This window comes from Brassica rapa, chromosome A01 (genome assembly GCF_000309985.2).
Source record: "Brassica rapa cultivar Chiifu-401-42 chromosome A01, CAAS_Brap_v3.01, whole genome shotgun sequence".
Classification (NCBI taxonomy): Eukaryota; Viridiplantae; Streptophyta; class Magnoliopsida; order Brassicales; family Brassicaceae; genus Brassica; species Brassica rapa.
The window spans coordinates 22,013,792-22,036,907 of record NC_024795.2 but is presented as its reverse complement, the minus strand read 5'-3'; the positions used below and the strand labels follow the sequence as shown (position 1 = coordinate 22,036,907).

The 23,116-nt window shown below is 33.8% G+C and overlaps 3 protein-coding genes across 4 annotated transcripts; all 3 read right to left on the bottom strand.

The window, feature by feature from the left end:
• Nucleotides 1-675: 675 nt before the first annotated feature.
• LOC103835202 (monothiol glutaredoxin-S10) lies at nucleotides 676-4,086 on the bottom strand. The gene is made up of 2 exons (XM_033278231.1): nucleotides 1,336-4,086; nucleotides 676-1,296 (listed from the first exon to the last, which is right to left on the bottom strand). The coding sequence occupies exon 2, from the start codon at nucleotides 1,274-1,276 to the stop codon at nucleotides 968-970; it is 309 nt and encodes a 102-aa protein (XP_033134122.1). The 5' UTR covers nucleotides 1,277-1,296; nucleotides 1,336-4,086; the 3' UTR covers nucleotides 676-967.
• A 9,085-nt stretch (nucleotides 4,087-13,171) lies between these two features.
• On the bottom strand, nucleotides 13,172-22,679 carry LOC103835180. Of its 2 annotated transcripts, XM_033278090.1 has the most exons (11): nucleotides 22,407-22,679; nucleotides 22,122-22,322; nucleotides 21,603-22,040; nucleotides 21,318-21,521; nucleotides 20,904-21,226; nucleotides 20,587-20,818; nucleotides 20,443-20,499; nucleotides 18,963-20,345; nucleotides 18,739-18,847; nucleotides 14,480-14,991; nucleotides 13,172-14,110 (listed from the first exon to the last, which is right to left on the bottom strand). In XM_033278090.1, exons 1-8 carry the CDS (start codon nucleotides 22,420-22,422, stop codon nucleotides 20,056-20,058), a joined length of 1,761 nt encoding a protein of 586 aa, XP_033133981.1. In that variant the 5' UTR covers nucleotides 22,423-22,679; the 3' UTR covers nucleotides 13,172-14,110; nucleotides 14,480-14,991; nucleotides 18,739-18,847; nucleotides 18,963-20,055. The 2 variants fall into 2 exon arrangements, with proteins under 2 accessions (XP_033133981.1, XP_033133952.1); XM_033278061.1 differs by having other exon boundaries at nucleotides 20,443-20,818; nucleotides 22,407-22,672.
• On the bottom strand, nucleotides 13,492-17,370 carry LOC117127077. Its single transcript, XM_033276305.1, has 4 exons — nucleotides 17,271-17,370; nucleotides 15,322-15,864; nucleotides 14,921-14,991; nucleotides 13,492-13,866 (listed from the first exon to the last, which is right to left on the bottom strand). Exons 1-4 carry the CDS (start codon nucleotides 17,368-17,370, stop codon nucleotides 13,492-13,494), a joined length of 1,089 nt encoding a protein of 362 aa, XP_033132196.1.
• Nucleotides 22,680-23,116: the final 437 nt, after the last annotated feature.

Sequence of the window (23,116 nt, the reverse complement as noted above, 5' to 3'; positions counted from 1 at the left end):
AAATCTAGAGTTTTGATTGAGTTAAAACTCTAGACAAATCAATTCATATCAAATTATTTAATCTATATATTTAAATATGGGGTATCATTTGAAGTATAAATTAGACTATATTATATGTATGAATTTACGATATAGTATATCATTTATAATTCAATTTTCTTACTCTAGCATGATATATCAAATGTTATAAAATATATATTTGTTTTAAAATTTTCAAAACACATCATAAATTGAAAAAAAAATCTATATATTTTATAAATTTTTAAATAATTGTTCTTAAAGAAACAAGAAGATAAACAAGATTAGGGGGGGAAACCCTTCACAACAAAATAAAAAGAAAATACAGAAAAACCAAACCACTACATATCTTATACAGAGAGGTATAATTGCAATTAATACATAATAAATATTGCGTATCCTAGCCATTTAGTTGTTAATGTCAGTTGCCTAATTAATTCTTTTCATGGTTATACTTGCCAATTTACCCAATATACATTCCCTTTCCCACCCTGTTTCAGTTTTTGTTTTGTTCTCCACTAAAAAGTATCAAGGAGTTGTATAGTTTTTTACTTTTTATTTTATTAAATTTGGAAATATTACCCTCATCTATTTCTCGTAGATTCATTGGTACATTATATATTTTTCTTATCATAATACCAATTTAAGGAAAGAAAAGGTTTAAAATAAAAATTACCATTTAAGCGTAACTACAGTTTTTGCTTGTTATAATTACCCTTCAATTTGTAAAGAGTGGAAATTAAACAAAGATTCTATCCAAAGTGGGTCATAGTTAATCATTAAATCAACTTCCACAAAGACATAACAGCCAAATACAAAGCAGTTCTTCACATATGCTTTAATTAACCGTGCATAAAGTGAAGAAGCTTTAAAAGGTCAAAGTAAAGATATATATATATATATATATATATATATATATTCTCAAAAACACATGAGATGAACTAAACTACTAAAGCCACAAGGCACCAGCTTCCTTGAGCAACCTTTTCAATGACCCATCAAGATGAAGAGTCATGACGGTATTAGCCGTACCAACGAATTTCCCTCCGACAAACACTGCGGGAACTGGAGGGCTGCATCCTAACCGGGCCAAAGACCATTCGATATCTTTACCGTACATTTCCTGATCGATCTCGACAATCGCAGGGCTTACTCCTTGCTCATAAAACAACCGTTTAATTGCATGAGACATGCAGCACGTACTCTTGCTAAATATCACCACTGCACTTTGTGACGCTAGTCTTGCTACCACATCCATTTGTATAGTAATATTCTTTTTTTTTTTGGTAATCAATACTATAGTTGTGATATTCTTTTATTATGTATATTGTTCTTGTTATTGCTTGGAAATTTTGTTTAATGGTTTGTTTTGTAGAAGTGAGTCTTGGACCTCTATATATACAAGTACCTGCATGTTTTCTAAATGAACAGTAGATGCATTATCGATTAGTGATGGGCCAATGCAAAATATGGAGAATCTTATTTTTGGGAAGTTGGATTGTACATGGCTGTGGATAAGAGAAGCATATGATAAGATGCTCGAGAGTTGAAAAATCTAAGTAAGATATAGTGTACTTCAGTATAGAGATCAATATGCATATTGTAACTTGTGATGATGCAAGAAGAGAAATTCCGTATTACATGTCAAGAGAATGTCAACTTTGCATTGATTCGCATTGATAATTACTTTTATGCTGCCGGGCGATCACGTAGCTACTGATGTTATGTTATGAGTGGAATTGCTTATTTTATAGAGTAATAAATACATTACTAAAGAAAAGTCAAATTGCTAATTTTATAGAGTAAGCTCAAATTGAGTTTGCGTTCACACTCCATGCACGCTTTCAGTAGTGTCAATCAATTTGGTTTTGTAATTGCAGTTTTCTGTTCATAATGTTTTTGTTTGTTTTTTTTTAAGTTAAAGTTCGTTTTACATAGAGATCAACCAGAAAAAAACTTAGCAATAATGTAACGGGGCACAAAAATTCGTTGTGGCTCTTGAGATATCAACGGAGTCAAATAGAATAACCAGGATTCGTACGGCGGTGCAAGTGGCGACATGACTGTTTATTTTTCAAAGGGTTGGCAAAACATCTCTTAAATTTAATTCAATTTATTATCTGTTTTAAATTTAAAAATTTGGATATTCATCATTCTGCGAATCAAAACGTATATATGTAATATCATAAAAAGTAAATTAAAACATTAATACTAACATCCAATCAAAAATTAATCATTTAGATAAAATAGATCGAATCACAAATAATCCCAAAGTTCTGGATATCCGCTTCACGTCCACTGCTAATTTTTAGGGATAATTGCGTCATCTGCAAAATTCCTCGAGTACTATTGGTTTTGTGTATATATCACAATCACTTTCGGTACATACACTACAAGAAAACACTCTACATTCTAACGGACAATATATTCATCGGTTTTCTTTGATGAAATTCCGACGAGATTCCGACGAAACATATAATTTCATGTTCGTCGATTTGTCGTCGGAAATTTTCGACGAAATACCGACGAAAGTAAGGTTGTCGGAAATATTCGACAAAATTCCAACAGAATACTATAATTTTTGGAGTTTCGATAGGAATTTGAAGTTCGTCAGAATCCCATCGAAATATTCCGACGGAACTCCGACAGGTTTTTGACTTTCGTCGGAATATTCCGACGGGGTTTTGACTTTCATCGGAAAGTCATCAGAATATTTCGACAGATTTCCAACGAAATAGATTTTAGATTTGCAATGTTATTATAAATGTATAATTGGATACTTAAAATATCCAAAAAAAAAAATAAAAAATTTGTAATATGAAATTAGTTCACACCGTTAAAGTTTTTCATATAAAAAAATATTTACGTATACATATCAACGTATTCGTAACATCCTCCAATAACACTTATATACTTATACAAACATATTATGGTAATATTAAACTAGATTTTGATTTTGTATAATATCGATTGAAACAAGTAATTATTTTAGTTAAATTTCTTATAAATCATTTACATACTATCAAAGATTTGTATGTGATCATTAGATTGTTGTTTTGAAACCCCAAATTCTTATTTCTCGGAAATCCATCGAAAATTCCGACCAAATTCCGACGGACTCTAACCCCGACCAATCAAAAGACATGCAGAAACTCATAGTTTCTAAGGCTTCCTTTGTTGATATTCTCGAAACATTCCGACAGAATTCTGACGAAAATAATGTGACACACATGTTTCGTCAGAATTTCGTCGGAATTTTTCACTTTACCTGGGAAGAAAATTCTCGAAATTAATTTGATTAACCGCTTAAAATAGAACCAATCGAATTCAGACGGAAACTGTCTGTCGGTTTATTTTTAATACATAAGCCAACCCTTCTTCTTCTTTCTCATTTTTTTTCTCTTCTCCTCTGCAATCTCCACGGTCTTACTCCTCTTTCTCTCTCACAAATCTGCGATTCCGACCCCAAATCCTCCAAATCTCTTCCCCAATCTTGTAAGTCATCTAAACCCCTCTTTAGATTACTTTTTTTTATAGGTTTGGAATGTTAGATTTCTGGATTTTAGGTTTTGAATCTGAAGATTTATGATAGAATTGATAGTTTTAGGAGTTATATGTTCTTAGATTTTGTTTTAGGTTGTTGTTTTGTATGTAGATTGAAACTTTTAGATGCTAGATTTTTAGATTTTAGAAATGATATGTTAAACATTTTTATAAAAACATTTTTTGTGTATTTATAATTATTGAAAAGTTATATTTAAATATATATATATATATATATATAATCTTTTCAAGTTTTTATTATCTTTTTATTGTTTCAAAACGTTTTTATAATTTAATAACGTTTTAAGATTTTAATAAAAAATTTTAAGTTGATATAAATTTTTTTTAAAGTTTGTTATAATTTATAAAACGTTTTCTGGTTTCTAATATTTATAATTTTTTTTTAACAATTTTCACCTTTTTAAAAACCTTTTCAATCTATAAAATTTTTTTGTGTTTTTTTAGATTTAATTAAAACGGTTTTCAGTTATTAGAAAAAGGTTTCAATTACAAAAAGTTTTTAAAAATTAAAAAAAAACACGTTTTCTCTTTGTTTTAAATATTTTTTAATTTATAAACCGTTTTATGTTTTAAAAAATTATTAAAAACATTTATTATAAAGGATTTTAAAAACAATTATACTGAAAAAATATTTTCCTGATTTTAATTATATATATATATAAAGAATTAAAAATATTATTATAAATGATTTTTAAAAAATAATTATATTACAAAAACGTTTTTATATTTTTACATTTTATATATATTTAATGAATTAAAAATATTTATTATTAAATATTTAAATAAATCTGTTTTTTAAATAATTTATAAAGTCCGTCGGAAATAAATCCGTCGAAATTTCATCAGAAATAAGTTCGTTGGAATTTTGTCGGAAAACTGTTCGTCGCAGTTTTGTCAGAAAACTGTCCGTCGGAATTTCATCGGAATTCTGTCCGTCAGAATTTTTTTAGAAATATGTCCGTCGGAGTCGAAAATTCATTAGAAACTAGGGTAAACCCGCCCTACGGGCGGGTGAGTAAATACAAATAGTATAAATTTATTTATATAAGTAATTTAGTTTTATCTAAAATAATACCAATGTTCATAATTTTTACAAAAATTTAACTATTCATTTTAGAAATTACAACTGTATAATTATTAGAAAATTGTAAAAAAAAAATAAATACATTTTTCTGAAAAATTAATGATTTTCACTATGTTAAAAATAACTTATTCACTACAATTAAAAATATTTAAAAATAGATAAATAGATAATCTGAAACTATTGTTACTCTATACATATACATGTTCTTTTTTGAGAAAATGTATACATATACATGTTTGTTAGAATCTTATATATACATGCAATAGAAAATGTATAAATGAAAATGAAGTTAATCATGTTATCAAAATATTTGAATTAAATTTTTGAAATAAATATTACTGGCTGACTTAAAAAAGATAACCTTTACAATAATTTCGTTATACATTATTATATATTAACTATATTGATTGTATTTTGTTACTGAATACAATTATATCTTTTGTTTATAAAAAGTTTGCAATTTAGGTTTGAATATTTGTTATTTTTCAATTTCCAAACTAAAGTTTAATCAAACTAAGTTTTGAATTTTTTTTGTTTATAGATGAATTTTTCTCTTATGTGTTAAGTTTTTAAATAACTTTATGATGATGTGATACATGATCAAAGAAAAAACATCAGATTCTATTCAAATAAGAAAACATAGAACAATTATCATTACACTTGTCATTAAATTCAGTATTTAAAGAAACAAATACACTGTTTTTAGAACTTACTTCCGAGTTCTTTTACGATTATCCATGCCCTTTGTGGAGTCAAACATCAGTGCTGCTGGGTTTCTTGAGCAAGAACACCGCAATGAGAAGGTATGTGCTTAAGTAGACATGTTTCAAGTCATTCACCGTTTGCAAAACTGTATCTGCCTTTATGTCTTCTCCCGCCTTGTGTCATCATCATGAGGGCGATGAGACCCTGACTATCTACTATTCTTGCCATGAAATCATGTGCATACAGTGAATAAATATTATAAGAAAGACATAAAATTGGCAACTTTATGCTAGAGGTTAATTTGTTATCTATACAAACATAAATCAGAAGAGAATACATGAGATTCATTTCCTGAAGATTTGATTGTGAAAACAATCTAAAGAGGTAGAAAATTAAATATACCAAATTTGGATTTGATTAGTGAAGAGTGAACATTGATGAACATGTCAAAATAGCTAAAAGCTATAAGGAATTGGTAATGAGAACCAATGGCATGAAATAATATAAGGAATTGGTAATGAGGAATCTGGCGAGCCCGCATCCCTTAATCACAGTTGTTGTAAAGCACTGACTCCATTAATTAAGTGAACCACTATCACAAATCCCTTTAACCGTAGAAGCTCTTTCGTGAATTCAAAGTCTTTTTTGCCTGGTTCATTGTGAAGTTAGTTATACATGTTGCAGTCCATTTACAAAGCATAGTAAGATTATAGCAAACACATTCACAGTAGCTTAGCTTGAAGACAATATCTCTGTTTTAAAGGAGATGTGTGTGAGAGAAATCTTAAGTGACAAAGACGCCACGAACATGCCAAGAAGGCTCTTTCGCTATTGTTTGTCTTGTCCTGAGAGTTGACTATGTTGTAACTAAAAAGAGAGATTCGACGTAGGGATAGGGTTAAAATGCCTCTGCAATCTCAACAAAACGGGTCTTCTCGGTAAACCTAATAGAAAAAAAAAATTGTTCCGTGGAGTTAATACAAATAAGATTTATTTTCGGTGTAGAATATCAGAGCTTAAGTTAATTAAAATACACCTTTTCATCCACCAAAGTAATATAAACACCCATGAGATCACCATGCTTGTTCGCATTCTGTGCTTCCCAAAAATGCAGAAGCTTCATCACTTCGCCCATTGGTTTCGTCTTTCCATATTCCATCACTTTTCTCTTCTAGTTGAGGCCCTTCTTGTTGAGATGCACTGACAATCTACTTCATTTCAGCCGTCCAGTCGAAAGAAAAAACCTGTGAATCCACACATTTTAAAGTTAAAAAGTTAGGATCTCTACCAAATACTTCAAACAGGAAAACTATTCGAATCGTATAGAACGTTCAGACTTATATTCCTCCAAGAATGAAGCTTCAAAGATTGGCTACACTAAACACTTAATCATAAGCTATAAAACCCAATAAAGATGGATAGTTAGGAATAAAAAGATATACTTTGCAGTGGAGGAATACAAAGATATATTTGCAGAATATATGTTGTTACCAAAAAAAAAAAAAAAAAAATTGCAGAATATATGTAACCAATAAGATGCAACTTCTCACTCACCTTTCTGGTGTGTCCCAAAAGAATACAACGAAAATCCAGATTCGTCGCTCTGCGCCACCGAGTACTTAGCCACTATCAAAATTCAGTCTTAAAGAAATCAGAAACAGGTAAAAGAACAAATAATCCCATACCACTACATATAGATTGGGAAGAAGAAGATGAGAAACACAAACCGGATGTATGGAGGAGCTGCAGGTGTCTCTGTCTAAGCCTATTACGGAGGTTGTTAACCGTCTCTGTAGAGACGGTGTGATATGCTCTTTGAGCTCGGAGACAGACAGTCCTGCTACCGACTTAGCCTTCTCGCTGCCGACAAGATGATTGTAAGAGGAAGAATTCTCACCTATTTATAATCTCAGATTCACCGACTCGGAATTAAAGCATGCATTCAAGGCTAGATCGTGGTGATTGAATTAATGGAGAGATTAAACACGAAAAAGAAAGAAACGGCTGCTTTTCAGTGCGACACACGAAAACGAAGAAGAAGGAGACACAACGCCAGAAGCTTACGGTCTTCTTATTCAAGTTACGGGCCTGTATTAAATCAACCGTAGCCCAATACCTTCTTAGCCAATACACACAGAAACTAAAATAGCTTAACGAAAGCCCAGATCTTACAAATACAGACACGACCGAACTAATGAAACGAAGCGTACAGATTAAAGTGGACACGTGTTGCCCTGCAGTTTACTGATTTTATGACGTGGCTCTCTAGAAAGAGAGAATTGTCTACTTTATAGTATTAGATTGCAACGAAATTCCGACTAAACATAACCGACGACTGTTTTCGTCAGAAATTTGTCGGAAATGGCTTATTCCGACAGATTTTCGACGAAATCGTCTGTAGGAAACTTGTTGTTTTCTTGTAGTGATAGAGTAACATTCGAATTTATCTCCTTTCAATTTTGACCGCAACCATTGATGATTGCAATCTGTTAGTATCAATCAAAATATTTCTCTCAAAATTTGTTTAGTACCTAATCAAGAATCTATATTATTAAAAGAGAAGTACAAGATAGAAATACCCCTTAGTTTTACCACTTATTTACATTAGAATGCCATTGAGATATTTATTGAACATATATTTAAGCATGTTTGTCTTTTCCTAATTTAAATAATAGATTTAAGCATTTAATGTCTTTCCAAAATTTAAATAATAGTTTTTCTTCATCAAATCGTAACCAAAATATTTTTTTTAATATGTTTTGTATTAACATATTCAATATTTTTAATATTTATAAGTTATAAATAATAAAATAAAAAAAATCACACATCATAATCAATTTATATAACATATAAATAAAATATAAATAAAATATAAAATAGTTTATTCATATATTAGTATAATGCTTTCATAATATAAGTCCAATTAGTTATAAGTATTAGATTTGTTTATATGATACATTGTGCTATAATAGACGATTAAAATCATAAAATATAATTATTCAAAGTAATAAATAAAATTGTTATGTTTAAAAATGTTATATTAACAGTTATGTAATACATTTAATTTATATATATATAATACCATTAGTACAAAGAAAAAAATTAAAGCGAAAGCAAATATTTATACAGTCACGGTTCAAACTCTAGAAATAAATAACGACAGCAAAATTATTTTTCTTTAACAAATTTATTTTAATTGAAATTATAGTTCAAAATATTTTTTTATATGTTATGTATTTATAAATTTATTTTATTTGTCTTTAAGGAAGCTTAGATTTTGAAATTCGAAACAAAATATGACCACCTCTAAATTATTTTAATTAGGAAATTTAAAATTTATATCAGAATATTTTATTAAACTTTTTATTTTTATATTTACTATAACTGCAAAGATTAATTTTCAATATAAATTTATGTTTCAATATTACAAATGCATTATTTAATATAAACAAAAAAAAACTAAAAACATAAAAAAATTAATACCCGCTCGGTTGGGCGGGTGATGGTCTAGTATTTCATTAAGTGATGAAAAAATAAATATGCAAGTATTTAGGATAATTATGCTTATCAGTGGGTTGCGAATATATTTAGCTAATAGATTTCAGTCGCTAATGAGGATCATTTCTCCTTACCTTGGTTCTCTAATTTAACTATGAGTAGTTTAATTAGCTTAATGATTATTTTAATGTGTTTAGACAAACACACCTTAATAGTTAATACATTTTTTACAACTAACAATCTAAATATGTTTTGATGATATAGAGATCAAAATTTTACTTTTTACTTTTTGTACTATGATTGGTAACATGTATTACACTTTGATTTAGGTTGAGTTAAGCGTATAAATCAATCATGTTATCAATCATGAATTAGTTTTATAATTTTGAAATGAATTAGTTTTATAATTTTGAAGTGTGTTTGAGTTATAATTGATTATTGTTGAGTTACGATTTTGAGTTATAGCCTTTATAAAAATGGTAACTCAAATCTTAAATCAACATCAACAAAAATCTTATGTATTAGGATTTGAGTTAAAAAAAATTAGGTTTGACTATTAACTACCCCACGTCTACTTTTTGCATTTTAACAAATTTAAAAATTTACGATACATAATCATGTAGTTATGTACGTTTACTTTATATTAATTAATACAATATATTTAACAATTTAATATGGTTATTTACTTGTCAGCCAAAGTTTTTTTTCTGAAAATTATGTAAAACACTTTTCTAAAAAACATATTTCCATTTTAATTAGTTAACAATATTCTGTAATTTTAGTTTTTGATTTTCTTTGGTGATTAAAAATTTATGTAAATAAATTATTTGAATAAGTTCGACTTAAATAGTCAATTATTTTAATATTGTTTGGTAACTAAAGGTTTCCTTAAAATATATGTACATAAATTATTTGTATATATATGGGAGCTTTATATATCAATATCCTTAATTAATTTAATTTATGTATTTTATTTTTAAATATTTTTATTAAATTTTTATAAATATTATTCATATTTTTAAAAAATAATATGTACTGCAACCTATACATCAAAAATGGTACCAATCATATTGATAATGTAGTAATTCATATTTTTACAGCGGACTCCTTACATAAATCTACAGTTTTTATCACATATTTTTTACTCCAAGGTACATCAAATTGTAAATTTTATTGTCACTCAACTCTAACACTACATGTCACCAGTCGAAATTGTTTCTTAGGATTTGATGTACGAGACACATTCTCACTTTGATTCGAGCAGAACTAGTTATCTGGATCAGATACTTATTTGGATGTAACGATCTTTTGATGATTAATAAGCTTAAAGGGCTAAATAATTCGTTTACTCATCATTGCTTTGAATCGAAACTAATGCTGATGATATCACTAAAACGGATGTAACCGAATGGTTAGTTATATTCTAATAGGATCAGTTCAAATAATATCATCATAGAACTAGTGGACGAACTTTGGGACCTCCTAAAGCATATATATCGTTGTCATATACATGCATGACACATCTCTATAATATACTGCTCAAGTTCTCTTTTCACGCCCATTTCCTCTCCGTCTTCTTGTATGATTTTACATATATTCCTTCAAAAAAGGACCTTACTTCAATGATCACGTACTCAAAATTCTATGATTCTTCTTATTGTTTTTTTTAAAATAAAACTATATATAATTTTAGAGTTGACGTTTTGCTATTTGAATTTGATCCCTTTTCCAAAAATTTTGTCATCATCTCAAGTCTCTAGATGAACAGTTGTCGGTTACGGACGATATATATATTCTTTTTCTGAGCTTTTTTTTCTAATGTCGGAAACCATATGTTTGTTAAGGATTTTCTGAAGTCTTTTACATTCTTACACCGGGTAAGACAGTACTAATTATGGAATTGATCAACAACATTGCCAAAGCTCATGGTGGTACATTGCCAAAGCTTATAGTGGTGTATCCGTATTTGGTGTTCATATCATTGTCTTGAATAGCTCCAAATGTTCCAAGTAATTGAACAAATGATGCATTAATTTGCATATCCAAATGTTCAAGAAACAAAAAAATAATAATTTGCATATCCAGCATATTATTTCATATATCTATAAGAAATACAATAAAAGATGGCATATACACACATATATTCCTGGATTCTTTATGTTGGAATAAGATGACATACTGAGTACAGCGTGACCATTCATGAATGGACCATTTTTGATAAAGCGATCGATTTTCCCAAAGATAAACATCGATGACCACTTGTCACAATTTTTCATCACCGTTAAGCCGTCCACAAACTAAGCCAATTCAGTTTTTGTTTCTGACTAGTGCTGGGGATTCGGATTTTAGGTTTGGTCGGTTCGGTTTATTCGGTTTTCGGGTTATTTGGGTTGGGATGTTTAGGAACCGGACATTTTTCGGATCGGTTCGGGTCGGATAATGTCGGTGGGTCGGGTTTCTATTTCTTTATAAAAACCAAAGTTGAATGGTATTACAAATAATTCGAGTTTGGTTCGGGTTTAAAGCCAAAAACCGGAAAATCTCGAAAACCGGAGTTAAACCCGGAAATACCGAAAAAATATTCGAGTTATTCGGATAGTTCGAATTTTTTTAGATATGTTTTTATTTATAAATTATATCTCATATATATTAAAATCAAAATAATTAATATTTTTAATATATTCAAAATATTTGGATACCCGTTCGATTTTCGGTTCGGTCCCGGTTTGGTTCGGTTTTTTGGGTTTAGAAATATAGGAACCGTTCGGATTTTGTATTTTTTGGTCCGGTTTCGGTCTCGGATTTTTCGGTTCGGTTCCGATTCGGACTTTCGGTTTCGGATAATATGCCCACGACTATTTTCATTGCTAATATTTGGAAAAGTGAATAGATTCTTCCGCAGATTTGAACGATGAAGACGTTACGGTATGTGTTAGGAGAAGTTTTGTGGAGGAGAAGGCCGGTTTAGGAGGTTTAATCGGTGACGAAAAGAAGAGGCTTCTCGGATTCTAAAAGCGACAGTCACGAGGATGCCGAAACATGTATGTATATGAATTTGAAGTAAATTCATGTCGAGTGTGGAAGAAGATGAACAGTTTTTTGTTATTGTGTTCTATTCCATTTGAGTTCCACCAATATGTTCTATGTTATTTATTTTTTTACATTCTATTTGGGTTTAGGGTTTATATTTGGGTTTAAGGTTTATATTTGGGTTTTGGGTTTAGGGTTTAGTAATTAGAGTTTAGGGTTTAGTATTCATGTCGCATGTGGAAGAAGATGAACAGTTTTTTGTTATTGTGTTCTATTCCATTTAAGTTCCACCAATATGTTCTATGTTATTTTTTTTTTTTTACATTCTATTTGGGTTTAAGGTTTATATTTGGGTTTAGGGTTTTGGATGAGGGTTTAGTGATTAGAGTTTAGGGTTTAGTATTAAGAACATGAGGGAGTTTGATTGGGGTCGGCATTAACTTATTCCATGCAATCATTGACATTTAATAATTTAACCCATATGTACTATGTTATTTATTTTTGGTCCATTTTATTTTGGTTTTGAGTTTATTATTTGATTTATGGTTTATATTTGGGTTTAAGATTTATTGATTAAAATTAAAGTTTAGTATTTAGGGGTTGGGGTGAGTTTGGGTTGAAGTTGGGATTTAGGTTTAGTATTAATTTATGGGTAGGAGATGGATAATGTTTAGTATTAGAGGTTTTGGGTGAGATCATAATCATATAATACTTTGCTGATATGGAATAGAATAATCGTTGTATATATATATGGTCAATTAATGTATAACGTGGATGACTCTTCTTTCTTAAAGAATATTAGAGATCCATTCTTAACCATATGCTCTTATTCTCGCAACTTGAAACATCATCTCTTATCATACATGTTGACTGAGAACTTGGTAAGGGAAGGGGTAAAACCGGTTGGGAAGTGGTGTAAATGTCTGACATTAAATTATGTCAAAATCAATGGTAGTTACCTAATTTACACACTATATATGGCTATTAGGCAAATTAGCCCTTTTATATTTTCCTTCTTAATTTGTAGCAGTAAAAAATCAGAAAGTATATTTTAGCTTTAGTTTATGTTTCTCTTATATAAGATGATTATACGTTTAATGAGTTCATAATTTCCATAGATATTTTATAATTAAATGCAATATTCTTCTTATGGGATGTTCAGTCTTTATGTCCAAAATAATTTGATGTATTTTTTTTTGGTCAACCATTTCTTTCATTCAATACAGAATTCAAGACCAGTTTTTACCAAAGACGCAGCCTGAACATTGTCAATACAAGGAATGACTAAAAAATAAAGGATTGAAGAGAATAGCAAGACTTCTAACATCATGGAAAACACATGTGATCTTGTTCAAAACAGACACTAAACATAAGGTAAATGTAAAAACTTGAGATTTTTAAAATATACGAAAATGCACTTTCGGAACTTGACCTTTTATTATGTCATCAAAAATATATGAGCGATCAAGAATATTGATATCATTTAAGGTACATGGAGGTCCAAAAAACACCTGTCATATCCAGAGATCATATGAAGCAACTGCCTCTAAAACGATTGTGGGTTTTCCCGAACCACGAGAATATTGCCCTTTTCAAACGGTGGGACAATTCTTCCACTCCCAATGCATACAATCGATGCTTCCTATCATCCCGGGAAACCCAAGAAGCTCTCCAATATAAAGTAGACGTTGAAGATCATCCGACGTTGGTCTCCTTAGGTACTCATCACCGAACAAATCTATTACTGCTTCCACAAAATTTTCCACACATAACCGAGCTGTGGTTTCACCGAGCCTGAGGTATTCATCGACCGCATCAAGCGCAGAACCATATGCCAAGACACGAATTGCTGCCGTACACTTTTGAAGTGTAGAGAGACCAAGCCTTCCGGTAACGTCTTGCGTTTGACGGAAGAATGGAACTTCATTGGAGAGGCGGTAATACGCATGAACAATGGCTTGTTCATTCTAAATCGTCGTCGGAATAGATTATCTGGACATGTTGAAGTGTCACTGAAATAATCATTCCATAACTGGGGATGACCTTCTTCGCGATTTCGTTCGATAAAAACTATTTTTTCCTTGTCTTTCTTTCGGTTTCTTGATCACCGTGAGCATTGACCAGATTCTCGAATGTTTGATCAAAATATTGATCAAATGTTTTATCCAACTAATCGTTATGAGAAGAAGACGCCATGAAATGTTTCAGAATCTAGAAACAAAATAGACGAACATTAGAATACAAGTCATTTATTTAGAATTTTATAATGTTGATGATTTTACAATGTTGATTATTTTATAAATATTTTGTCCTCTTTCATTCATTTTCCAGTAGATATTTTCAACTCAATTTGGAACTTTCTTTTTGCGTCTCAAATTAAATATCTTCCAAGAGAGATAGAAAAATAGTTCACCAATAGATTATTATGGAATTCTATAATGTTGATGATTTAAAATACAAGTCATTTACGAGCTGCTATAATGTTGATGATTTAGAATTCTATAATGTTGATGATTTGATGATGGTTGATGTAATGCAACTAAAGAAAAGAATTGAAACATCGATTTGATGTTGGCTTACCAAGTAAAGTGATGGTCCTGGTTTGGTTTGGCTTGTTCGAACTTGGTCCGTGAGAATACGTGGAGAGAACCAGCCGTTATTGCATTTGGTCTTTGTTTGTAAAGAAGAGATGATCTTTGTTTTGTTTTGTTTGTTAAGAAGGAGATGATCAAATGAAAGGAGATGAATTGATTTGTTTGTTAAGAACGAGAGATGATCTTTGTAAAAATGAGAAGGAGAGATCAGTTTGTGAAAGAAAACGTATGCATAAGCTAATGTTATATAGAGAACAAGACTCGACTCAGGACACTACACTACAAAACATGTGACAGAACACTACAAGACTTACAACATTCCAAGACATGTGACACAACACTACAAGACTAGGACAAACTCGTGACAAACAAAACAAGATAGACTCGTCACACTCTTCCACTCTCGTGACAGAAGAGTACAAGAGACTCGACGACACGACAAGAACTCTCCACTCTGCATCACAGGAGCACTCCACTCTGCATCAGAAGAACAATAACCTTCATCACAAGAACAAGAACAGTTTAAACATACAAGAACAATATAATATTAAAACAACCAGAACAAGAACACTACAAGAACAGAGAAGAACACACAACCTAAACATGAAACAGAACAGAGAAGAACACGGAAGCTAATTTAGAACAAGTCATTTATGAGCTTCTTCTTGAGTGATTCTTCATAGTCAGCAAGAGGTTCATTTCTTCCTAAAAGACATTGAAGCATAATCATCTTATACAGCTTCTCTTTAGCGGCCAAATCCTGCTGCTAGATCGTCCACATTGTCTCAAACCCTTCAAGTTTTTTCTCCTCTACCACCTTCTTCTTACCACTTGCCTTTGAGGCCTTCACACCCGGGGGACGCTTGTTCTCTGTAGATTGAGAGGTCTCTGAATCAGCTCCATCCTCACACTTCCTATTCTTCGAGCTTACATCCTTTTTAGCAGTCTTCAAGGCGCACCACTTCTGGTCGTTGCGTAGTTCATTCCAAGCGTGTTCCAAAGTAAATTTCTTGTTGTAGTTGTTGTAGAATATTGTATGAGCATGTTTCACAACATCATTCTCGTTCTGGCCGCTAGCTTTCTCTCTGGTAGCAGCTTCATACGCACCGCAGAACTTGCACACAAGGTCATTGATCATGTGCCAACGCTGCTTGCAATGGTTAGCCTCCCTCTCTTCGCAGCCAGCAACCCGAGGACTTGCCGCAAAGTATGCGGCAATTCTTTTCCAAAATGTTCCTGATTTTTGTTCGTTGCCAACCACAGGATCCGTGCTCTTGTTAAACCACAAGCTGATGAGCAAGATATCATCAGCCGGCGTCCACTTCCTTCGCTTTCTACGATCTGAAGCTGTCTCGCCACCATCTGCGGTTCCTTGAGTGTGAAGAAAGTAAGGTTGTGATGAAGAGAATTCGTGACTGTGACACCCCCGACCATAGATGACCGGAAATGACACGGTCGATGTTTCTCGATGGTCGATCCGAGGTTCTCATAATACTTCCGATCACCTTAGACGTACAACCAAAGAACACCAACGCTCCTATCAGATATCACTCTGGGCTTTTCAACCCGAAAAAGCAATACCCAATAGTTAGTTCGTCCGGACAAGGACTAATATCATATGAAACCCGTACTTTAAAAACATTATTTATATATCATTTAAAAGCATCTTTCAAAATTTGTTATAAATTAACCTCGAGGTTTTCGGTCAACAAATCTTATACATAAGATATATCAAAATGACTTTTAAGGATAATAAAACTACTGCTGGCTAATGTTTTTCCTTCCCGTCCTAGAGTAAGGTCTCCCGCCTATTGGTTACCTGCATCACAAATGAGTCATGAGTAACTAGTTTACTCAGTGAGCCTAGTCCCGCACCCCAACATATATTAATAATATCTCAAGCAATCATCTTCATTTGTATGCAGTGGAAATATATTCCATATCTGGATATTTATATATAACGACTATCATTCCATCATTGTGAATCTAATCATATACCTCACTTCCTATTCCCGTCTTTCATATCATTCATATAATCATATTTATATATATATATGTATATATATATATGTATATATATACCAGACCCGAGAAACCACAAAGGCTAAACGAGTCTAACGAGTTAGCATCACCATCATCGCCATCAGATATTCAAAAATTGAACATCTAACGCTGCATGCAGTTACACGGCCTCCAGGGTGCAACCCCATCATCGTGTCTTCGTGACCTTGTTCCATATCGCATGACCAATTCACGGTAATCATCATTCATACGGGAATATTTTGAAAGACATGTTTATAATAAGACTTCACATGATTAATACTTCAATACTTAATTATATTTAATACTATACATTTGTATTAGTACTTGAGAACAAATACTAATGTTTGGAATAAACCTCTATGATCATTCATAAATATTTAATAAGTGTTTACACTAAGTAAACACTTACCAATTCAATATTGATCAAGAGACAAAGCCTATCAATCATCTACAATCAGTACGTTCAATCAAGAAATATTCATTCAGTACTCATCAATCATCTATCTAGACTCACTTTTGATTCTTTGAAATTGGCTAATCAAGACTAGACTCGAGCTCAAGCTAATCACACTCCACTTCCGGTACACTTGAGATTCAAAACAGTCACAATTATCTGACTGATCCGACCACTCTCCTTGATATCTGAATTCAGACCAAGTGACTGAGCGGCTACAAGGAGTGACTGGACCGATCTAGCAAAACTCCACAACCACCTAGACAGAAAATGGTTTTACTTGATGAAACAGTCTTATCCTTCAACTTTACTCGACCACTGACAACAGCAACTGATGGCCATATGAACTCAGATAATCCTCCCCTTGAAACTGAACTCATGGCTGGACTTCTGATTTTCTACACAGCAGGGAACTGAGCTAGAGGATGGAACAAAGTCATCTAAGGTCGTGGCTAATTTTTCTATATTTTTTTGTTCTGATTTTTCTCTCACTTTTTCTTTTCTTTCTCATTGTTTTCTCTCTGAAAATTTCTCTTATGCTACAGGTTATGAACGTCCAGAGGAGAGAAGAAGGTGTTTTAAAGCATAAGGAGTTACTTCAGATGAGGGTTTACTCCCACACAAGGCAAAACTGAGGTTAGACAGGTGGAGACATGCTTCAGCACACCAAGCAGCACAAGCATCTGAACTTTTCCTTCCCATGAAGAAAGCTACAAGCAGCTGAAGCAAGTACCTTGTGACCAGCATGTGACTTATAATGAGCAAGCAGGCAAGCAAGTAGGTGCAGGTCATGTGACCTAATTACTGAGGAAGCAAGTAGGCTAGAAGGTGCAAAGCATGTGACTGTTCAGAAATAATTTTTAGATTTTTGTCGATATTTTTCGGACTGTTTCGACTAAATATTTTTCATCATTCGAATCTTGTCCTGCTCTGAATAAACTCGCCCAGCATGAATAAAAATCAACAATAATAATTAACACTCGACCAGAACCATCAAGAGATGGTTTTTCGACCAAAAGACAGCTCCGTCGAGATTAATTCACCGTGTCGATTTTTATTTAAATTATGATCGATCAATCTTCAAACTGATCTTAAAGAATTTTCTCGACCAAAATTATATCTGCTCGTGAGGGTTATTACAGTGACAGTCTTCATAGTTACCGAAGGAGATACTTTGTTGACTATGAAGTAGTTAAACAAATTTAGAGCGTTGGGTAGATGGATTGGAATCCATATAGAAAGGAAGCTCAAGGATGAGAGACAGAAAAGAAAGAAGCTGAGAAAGAAGGGAAGACAAGAACTCGTTTTCAACAAGGACGTTGATAAAGAAAAGAAGAGAAGGCTCAAGCATTGATCACACACACCCAACCATAAACGAGTTGACATATAACTACAACCATTCATCACACAACAATTTATTACCTAAGCTAACCATTATCTCACAATAACCACTCCATTTATTACCTAACCTAACACAAAACAACAACTCAGTTACATTTCAAACTAGAGTAAACTCGTTAACAACTTGACTAAACTGGTTACCGTCCATTCAAAACATCAGTGACCAAATAAACATTGTTACATCCAGTTCTAAATTCATTGCTTAGTAGATCCGATCAGGCAATAACCGAGGAAAGACAGAGGTTTTATACAGTTCTAAAATCATTGCAAACTAGAATTAAAATCATCAACATTCGCAACTTAAATCTCATTCACATTTCTAACCAGATGAGTGAGAAGGGATTTACCTTTGCAATCGTGATGGTTTTGTCTGACAAAGAGACAGGTTTTGTGCCCACTTCACGCCTCTTGATCAATCATGGATCATGCCAGGATCATGCCTCTTGATCCATCCATCTAACGACACAAAGACATAAAACAAATTAAAATTATTAGAGTTTTTCTATTTCTTTACGGTTCACAACAAAAATCAAAGACAAACATAGTTGAAATAAGCAAAGAGACGCTTTACCTTTGGATTCCCTTCAGAATCAATCGCTGTTTGTCTTCGTCTTAGAGAGCCACCACGAGCGAGACAGAGCCATTTTGCTTCCTCGAAGACAGCCACCGATTGACAGGTCACCGTCTTCCATCCTCGACGAGAGCCACCGATAGGGAGAGCAATCGCCGTTTCCTTCGACGACATCCACCAAGAGGGAGACAAATCCCCGGTTACTTCGACGAGATCGACGGAGAGGGAGAGAATTCGTCGTTTCTTTCGAAGAGAACCACCGAGAGGGAGAGAAAAACCGATAGAGACGTCGACGAGATCGACCGTCAACGATAGAAGCCAACAGAGACGTCCACGAGATCCAACGAGACGACTTTCGAAATCGCCGTTGTCGTCGAGGAGGAGAGAAACCGAGAAGAGAAAGGAAAGAAAGAATCTCGACTCCACCGTTCCTCTCTCCAATAGCGTTGCAGCACGTCTCCCCAAGAGACGTGACTTCGTGGGCCTAATTAGGGGACATGCCTTCACTTTAATTCCATCTTTGTTATTATTATTTTTTTTAATGGTAAGGGGCACGGCTAAGACATGCCGATAAACGTGCTCTAAGACCATCCGCAATGGTGAGACTCATTGGAGTCCTTAGCACAAGGGCATTTCAGATTAATCTTGGATATTTTGGATTTTTTTTTTTTTTTTTTAAAAATGACCATTCACGGACCGCCACGTAGTCAATGGGACCCGTGAACAGTGTAAGGATCAATCCTTATTAAAGGATTTTAAGAATTTTTTTTTGCACAAACTCTAAGAAAGTGGGCTCCACACCCTCTAAGGATTCCCTTAAGAGATCCCATTGTGGATGCTCTAAGCGATTCCTATACGTGTCATGTAGTCTATGTCAACTAGCGTTACTCTTAACCTCCACAAATTAATTCACCAAAATAATGAAAGGTTTCGAACAAACAGAGCCCGAGACAAGTACTACACAACGAGTTTTTTATTTGCTAACCAAATAAAACACTTTAGAAAACAAGCCGAACAAACAAAAAGATTAATTTGGAGGGTAAGTAGTAGGTTGAACTTCTTCAAGTCTTGAGAGACATTCTGCATGGAAAATCTAACGAAATCGGGATTTATCGTAGGAGGCTGGATTTCTCGTTCGAGGGAGAAATCTGTCTCCAAGTCTTGAGCAAAGCCATTCCAAATCGAAAAGCTGGCCTAACACGTTCTGAGGCTGTGCTATGACAACATTATAATTTATCGATCTCAATACGTCAAGATAACCGGTAAAGATCTTGTCTTCAGAGGTGTCTCGTAAGATAGCCATCACATTTGTTGGAGCATCATTACCAAGTGCCCAGTCGCGTAATTCATCACGCATCATCTCACGTCTAGCGTCTTTATGTGCTGAAACAATACATATACACATAAAACGCAGATAAAGAAGACATATAAGTGAAAAAGAGAGAAAGAGTTGAGTGGTAAGAGAGCTTAAGGAATTCACCTGTGGGTGTGTGATGAAACACGATTCCGGATGGATTCATATCTTCAAAGAATACACCTGTGGGTGTGGGTGTGGGTGTGGGTGTGGGTGTGGGTGTGTGATGAAACCTGATTCTGGATGGATTCATATCTTCAAGGAATACACCTGAGGGTGTGGGTGTGTTTTCATTATGATACTCCACATCTCTTAGTTCTGAAACAAGCGGATCCAGATTACTCACTTCGCCAAAAGCATGGATGGTAACAGTGCCACAATAACTCATTTTTTCAAAGGCCGATCTAATGATCTGTGAAGCCACAACAGCAGTGCGACCAACAGGTACTGGGCAATCCACAAGGTCCCAGAACACGACCGTGGTTGCAGCTTTGTATCGCTCCTGAGGCATATAGATCAGAGGGAGATGACAGGATGTACAACAACAAAAGCAAGCAATCATGATTACAAACAGCAAGAGCAAGTACCTGCCAAGGAGTCAAAGGTTGTACAACTGTGCTCATGATTAATTTTTGTTCGATTTGGCTGAGAAGTTTGTCTCCAGCTGAGAGGCTTGAGCAGAGCCAGTCCTTACCAAGTGGCTCTCCTGATGATGAGTTTTCAGGAGGAGGCTGTGTTAAGATAACATTGTAGGAAAATCTCAAATTCAACAAGTAGATAGTCCTTAAGAGCTCAATGTGTCCTGAGATGTCTCCCATGAGTAGCATATGATTTAATGGCTCAATCCTAGTGCGACGAGCAGCAGCAAGCAAGTGCAGTGCAATCTGCCAATGGCGCGCATCTCTCTCTCCTGAGACCATTCATACATTAGATGTAAAACTAAGATCAAACAAAAATAGCAAATTAATTAGAGAAAGAAAAAAAAACAAGAGAGAGCTCACCATCATTTAGGTAAGAGACGTAACATCCAGTAAAGCCTGGGGGGGAGGGGTGATCATTGAGAAAAGCCGTGACTGAGACACGGCCAGAATAACCCCTTTCAGAAAGAGCATCTTCAATGTTTTGCAAAACATCATTAGAATGGAGACCAGCAGGGAGTGGGTAAGCCACAGTGTCCCAGAAGACGCATGTTCTTGCTCTCTCGGCTGCGAGAGAAAATGATCCATTCCATTCAAAAATCAGCAAAAATAATAATAATAAAGACAAGCAAGAGATCTTATTCTTACCCATATGTTTACTAAGGCATAATGGCTTTGCAAATGACAACTTAGTAGCAACCTGGTGAGAAGGAAGAGCAACCTGATGAGAAGTAAGAGCAACCTGATGAGAAGGAATAAGTTTCAAAGGTGGTTCAAAGGTTTTCCCTATGCCCAACTTGTTGATAAGTTGTTCTCCAGCTGCAAGGCGGGAGCAGAGCCAGTCTTTGTCAAAAAGCTCCTCCTCTCCTGATGATGAGCTTGCATTTTGAGGAGGAGGCTGTGCTAGAAGAACATTGAATTTGCTTCTGGAATTTAATAAGCGAATAGTCCTCTGAAACCCCTCGTGTTCAGATACGTCTCCCACGACTAGCAACAAATTCAAGAATGTTTCTCCCTTTAAATAATAATTCGCCTGAGCAAGTAAGAATGTAATGATGCTCCAAAGTCTATCATCTTTGTCCTTAGCTGGTGGATATAATAAATGTAATCAATAGATACACACAAAAAACAAGAAGAAAGAAAGAAAGAGGGCCAAAGATAACTCACCTTTGTCTATCCAAAAGATAGGAAATCCATGATACTCGGTCGTGTCACCAACAATAGCCCTGAAATTGACGCCACCATAAATACGACTAGTAATACCCTTTTCTTCAAGAGCCGATTTAGTGATCAGAAAAACTGCAGTGAAATCATCTTTAGGGATGATGGGGAAATCAAAAGTGTCCCACAACACGACTGTCGGTGCACCTGCAAAACGAAAACGATCAACCGAAGGTGTTACTGTGTTTCTTGGACAAAGGAAAACAAGTAATTCTTAGGGCGACATCTTACGGGCGAAGGGAAACATCTTGCTTGGTTGATGAACGCAAAAATAAAGTTTTTATCGAAAACGCGGCGAGTTAACCGTGAAATCGGCCGAGAGTTTACGCACGGCGGTGACGGAGCGTGGCGAGATGACCTGATCGGAGATAAAATCGGAGCTTTTCTAATAGCGACTAGATCATGAAACAAACTAGGGTTGAATTGAAACTGAGTTTTGTTGAAAATTCTGTGTGTTTTTTAAAGGATGTTTGGTTTTGTTTGATTAAAACTCAAGAAAATTAAAAAATAATGTTGAGTTGCTGCGTATTAGGGTTACGGGAAGTCTCAGAAGGAAAATGAGTCCGCAAAGACTTTTTTACGCTGCATTAAAACAAGAGATCCCTCAAAACAATAAAAAATTATTGAAATGCCATCCTAAGATTCGAACCTTTGACACAAAATTACTCTTACACACATTAACCACTATGCCAACACAAATCACCTGGGCATCTGTTACATTATATAAAACTAGACACACTCATGCCTATGACGGTTTAGGCGAGTTTATTTCGAACTTGTGTCTAGTAATAAGCGAGTTTGCCTTAAACTCGTGCTTAGCGAAAGACAAGTTTACTTGACTCATGCTAAGACAGAGGCGAGTTTACTGAGAGCTCGTGCCTAGTAGAAGGAGAGCTTCTGTAAACTCATGCCTAGCCAAAGACGAGTTTCTGTAAACTTGT

What these genes read in the sequence shown, in the direction of transcription:
- LOC103835202 (XM_033278231.1), bottom strand. Translation starts at nt 1,276, where the DNA reads ATGGATGTGGTAGCAAGACTAGCGTCACAAAGTGCAGTGGTGATATTT.
- LOC117127077 (XM_033276305.1), bottom strand. Translation starts at nt 17,370, where the DNA reads ATGAGTTCAGTTTCAAGGGGAGGATTATCTGAGTTCATATGGCCATCA. An exon ending in GAAGGCCTCAAAGGCAAGTG is followed by an intron (nt 14,992 to 15,321) that starts GTAAGAAGAAGG and finishes CTTGTGATGAAG; the next exon opens with GTTATTGTTCTTCTGATGCA. An exon ending in AGTTCTTGTCGTGTCGTCGA is followed by an intron (nt 13,867 to 14,920) that starts GTCTCTTGTACT and finishes ACGACGATTTAG; the next exon opens with AATGAACAAGCCATTGTTCA.
- LOC103835180 (XM_033278061.1), bottom strand. An exon ending in ATGCCTTAGTAAACATATGG is followed by an intron (nt 21,522 to 21,602) that starts GTAAGAATAAGA and finishes TTTCTCTCGCAG; the next exon opens with CCGAGAGAGCAAGAACATGC. An exon ending in CGTCTCTTACCTAAATGATG is followed by an intron (nt 21,227 to 21,317) that starts GTGAGCTCTCTC and finishes GAATGGTCTCAG; the next exon opens with GAGAGAGAGATGCGCGCCAT.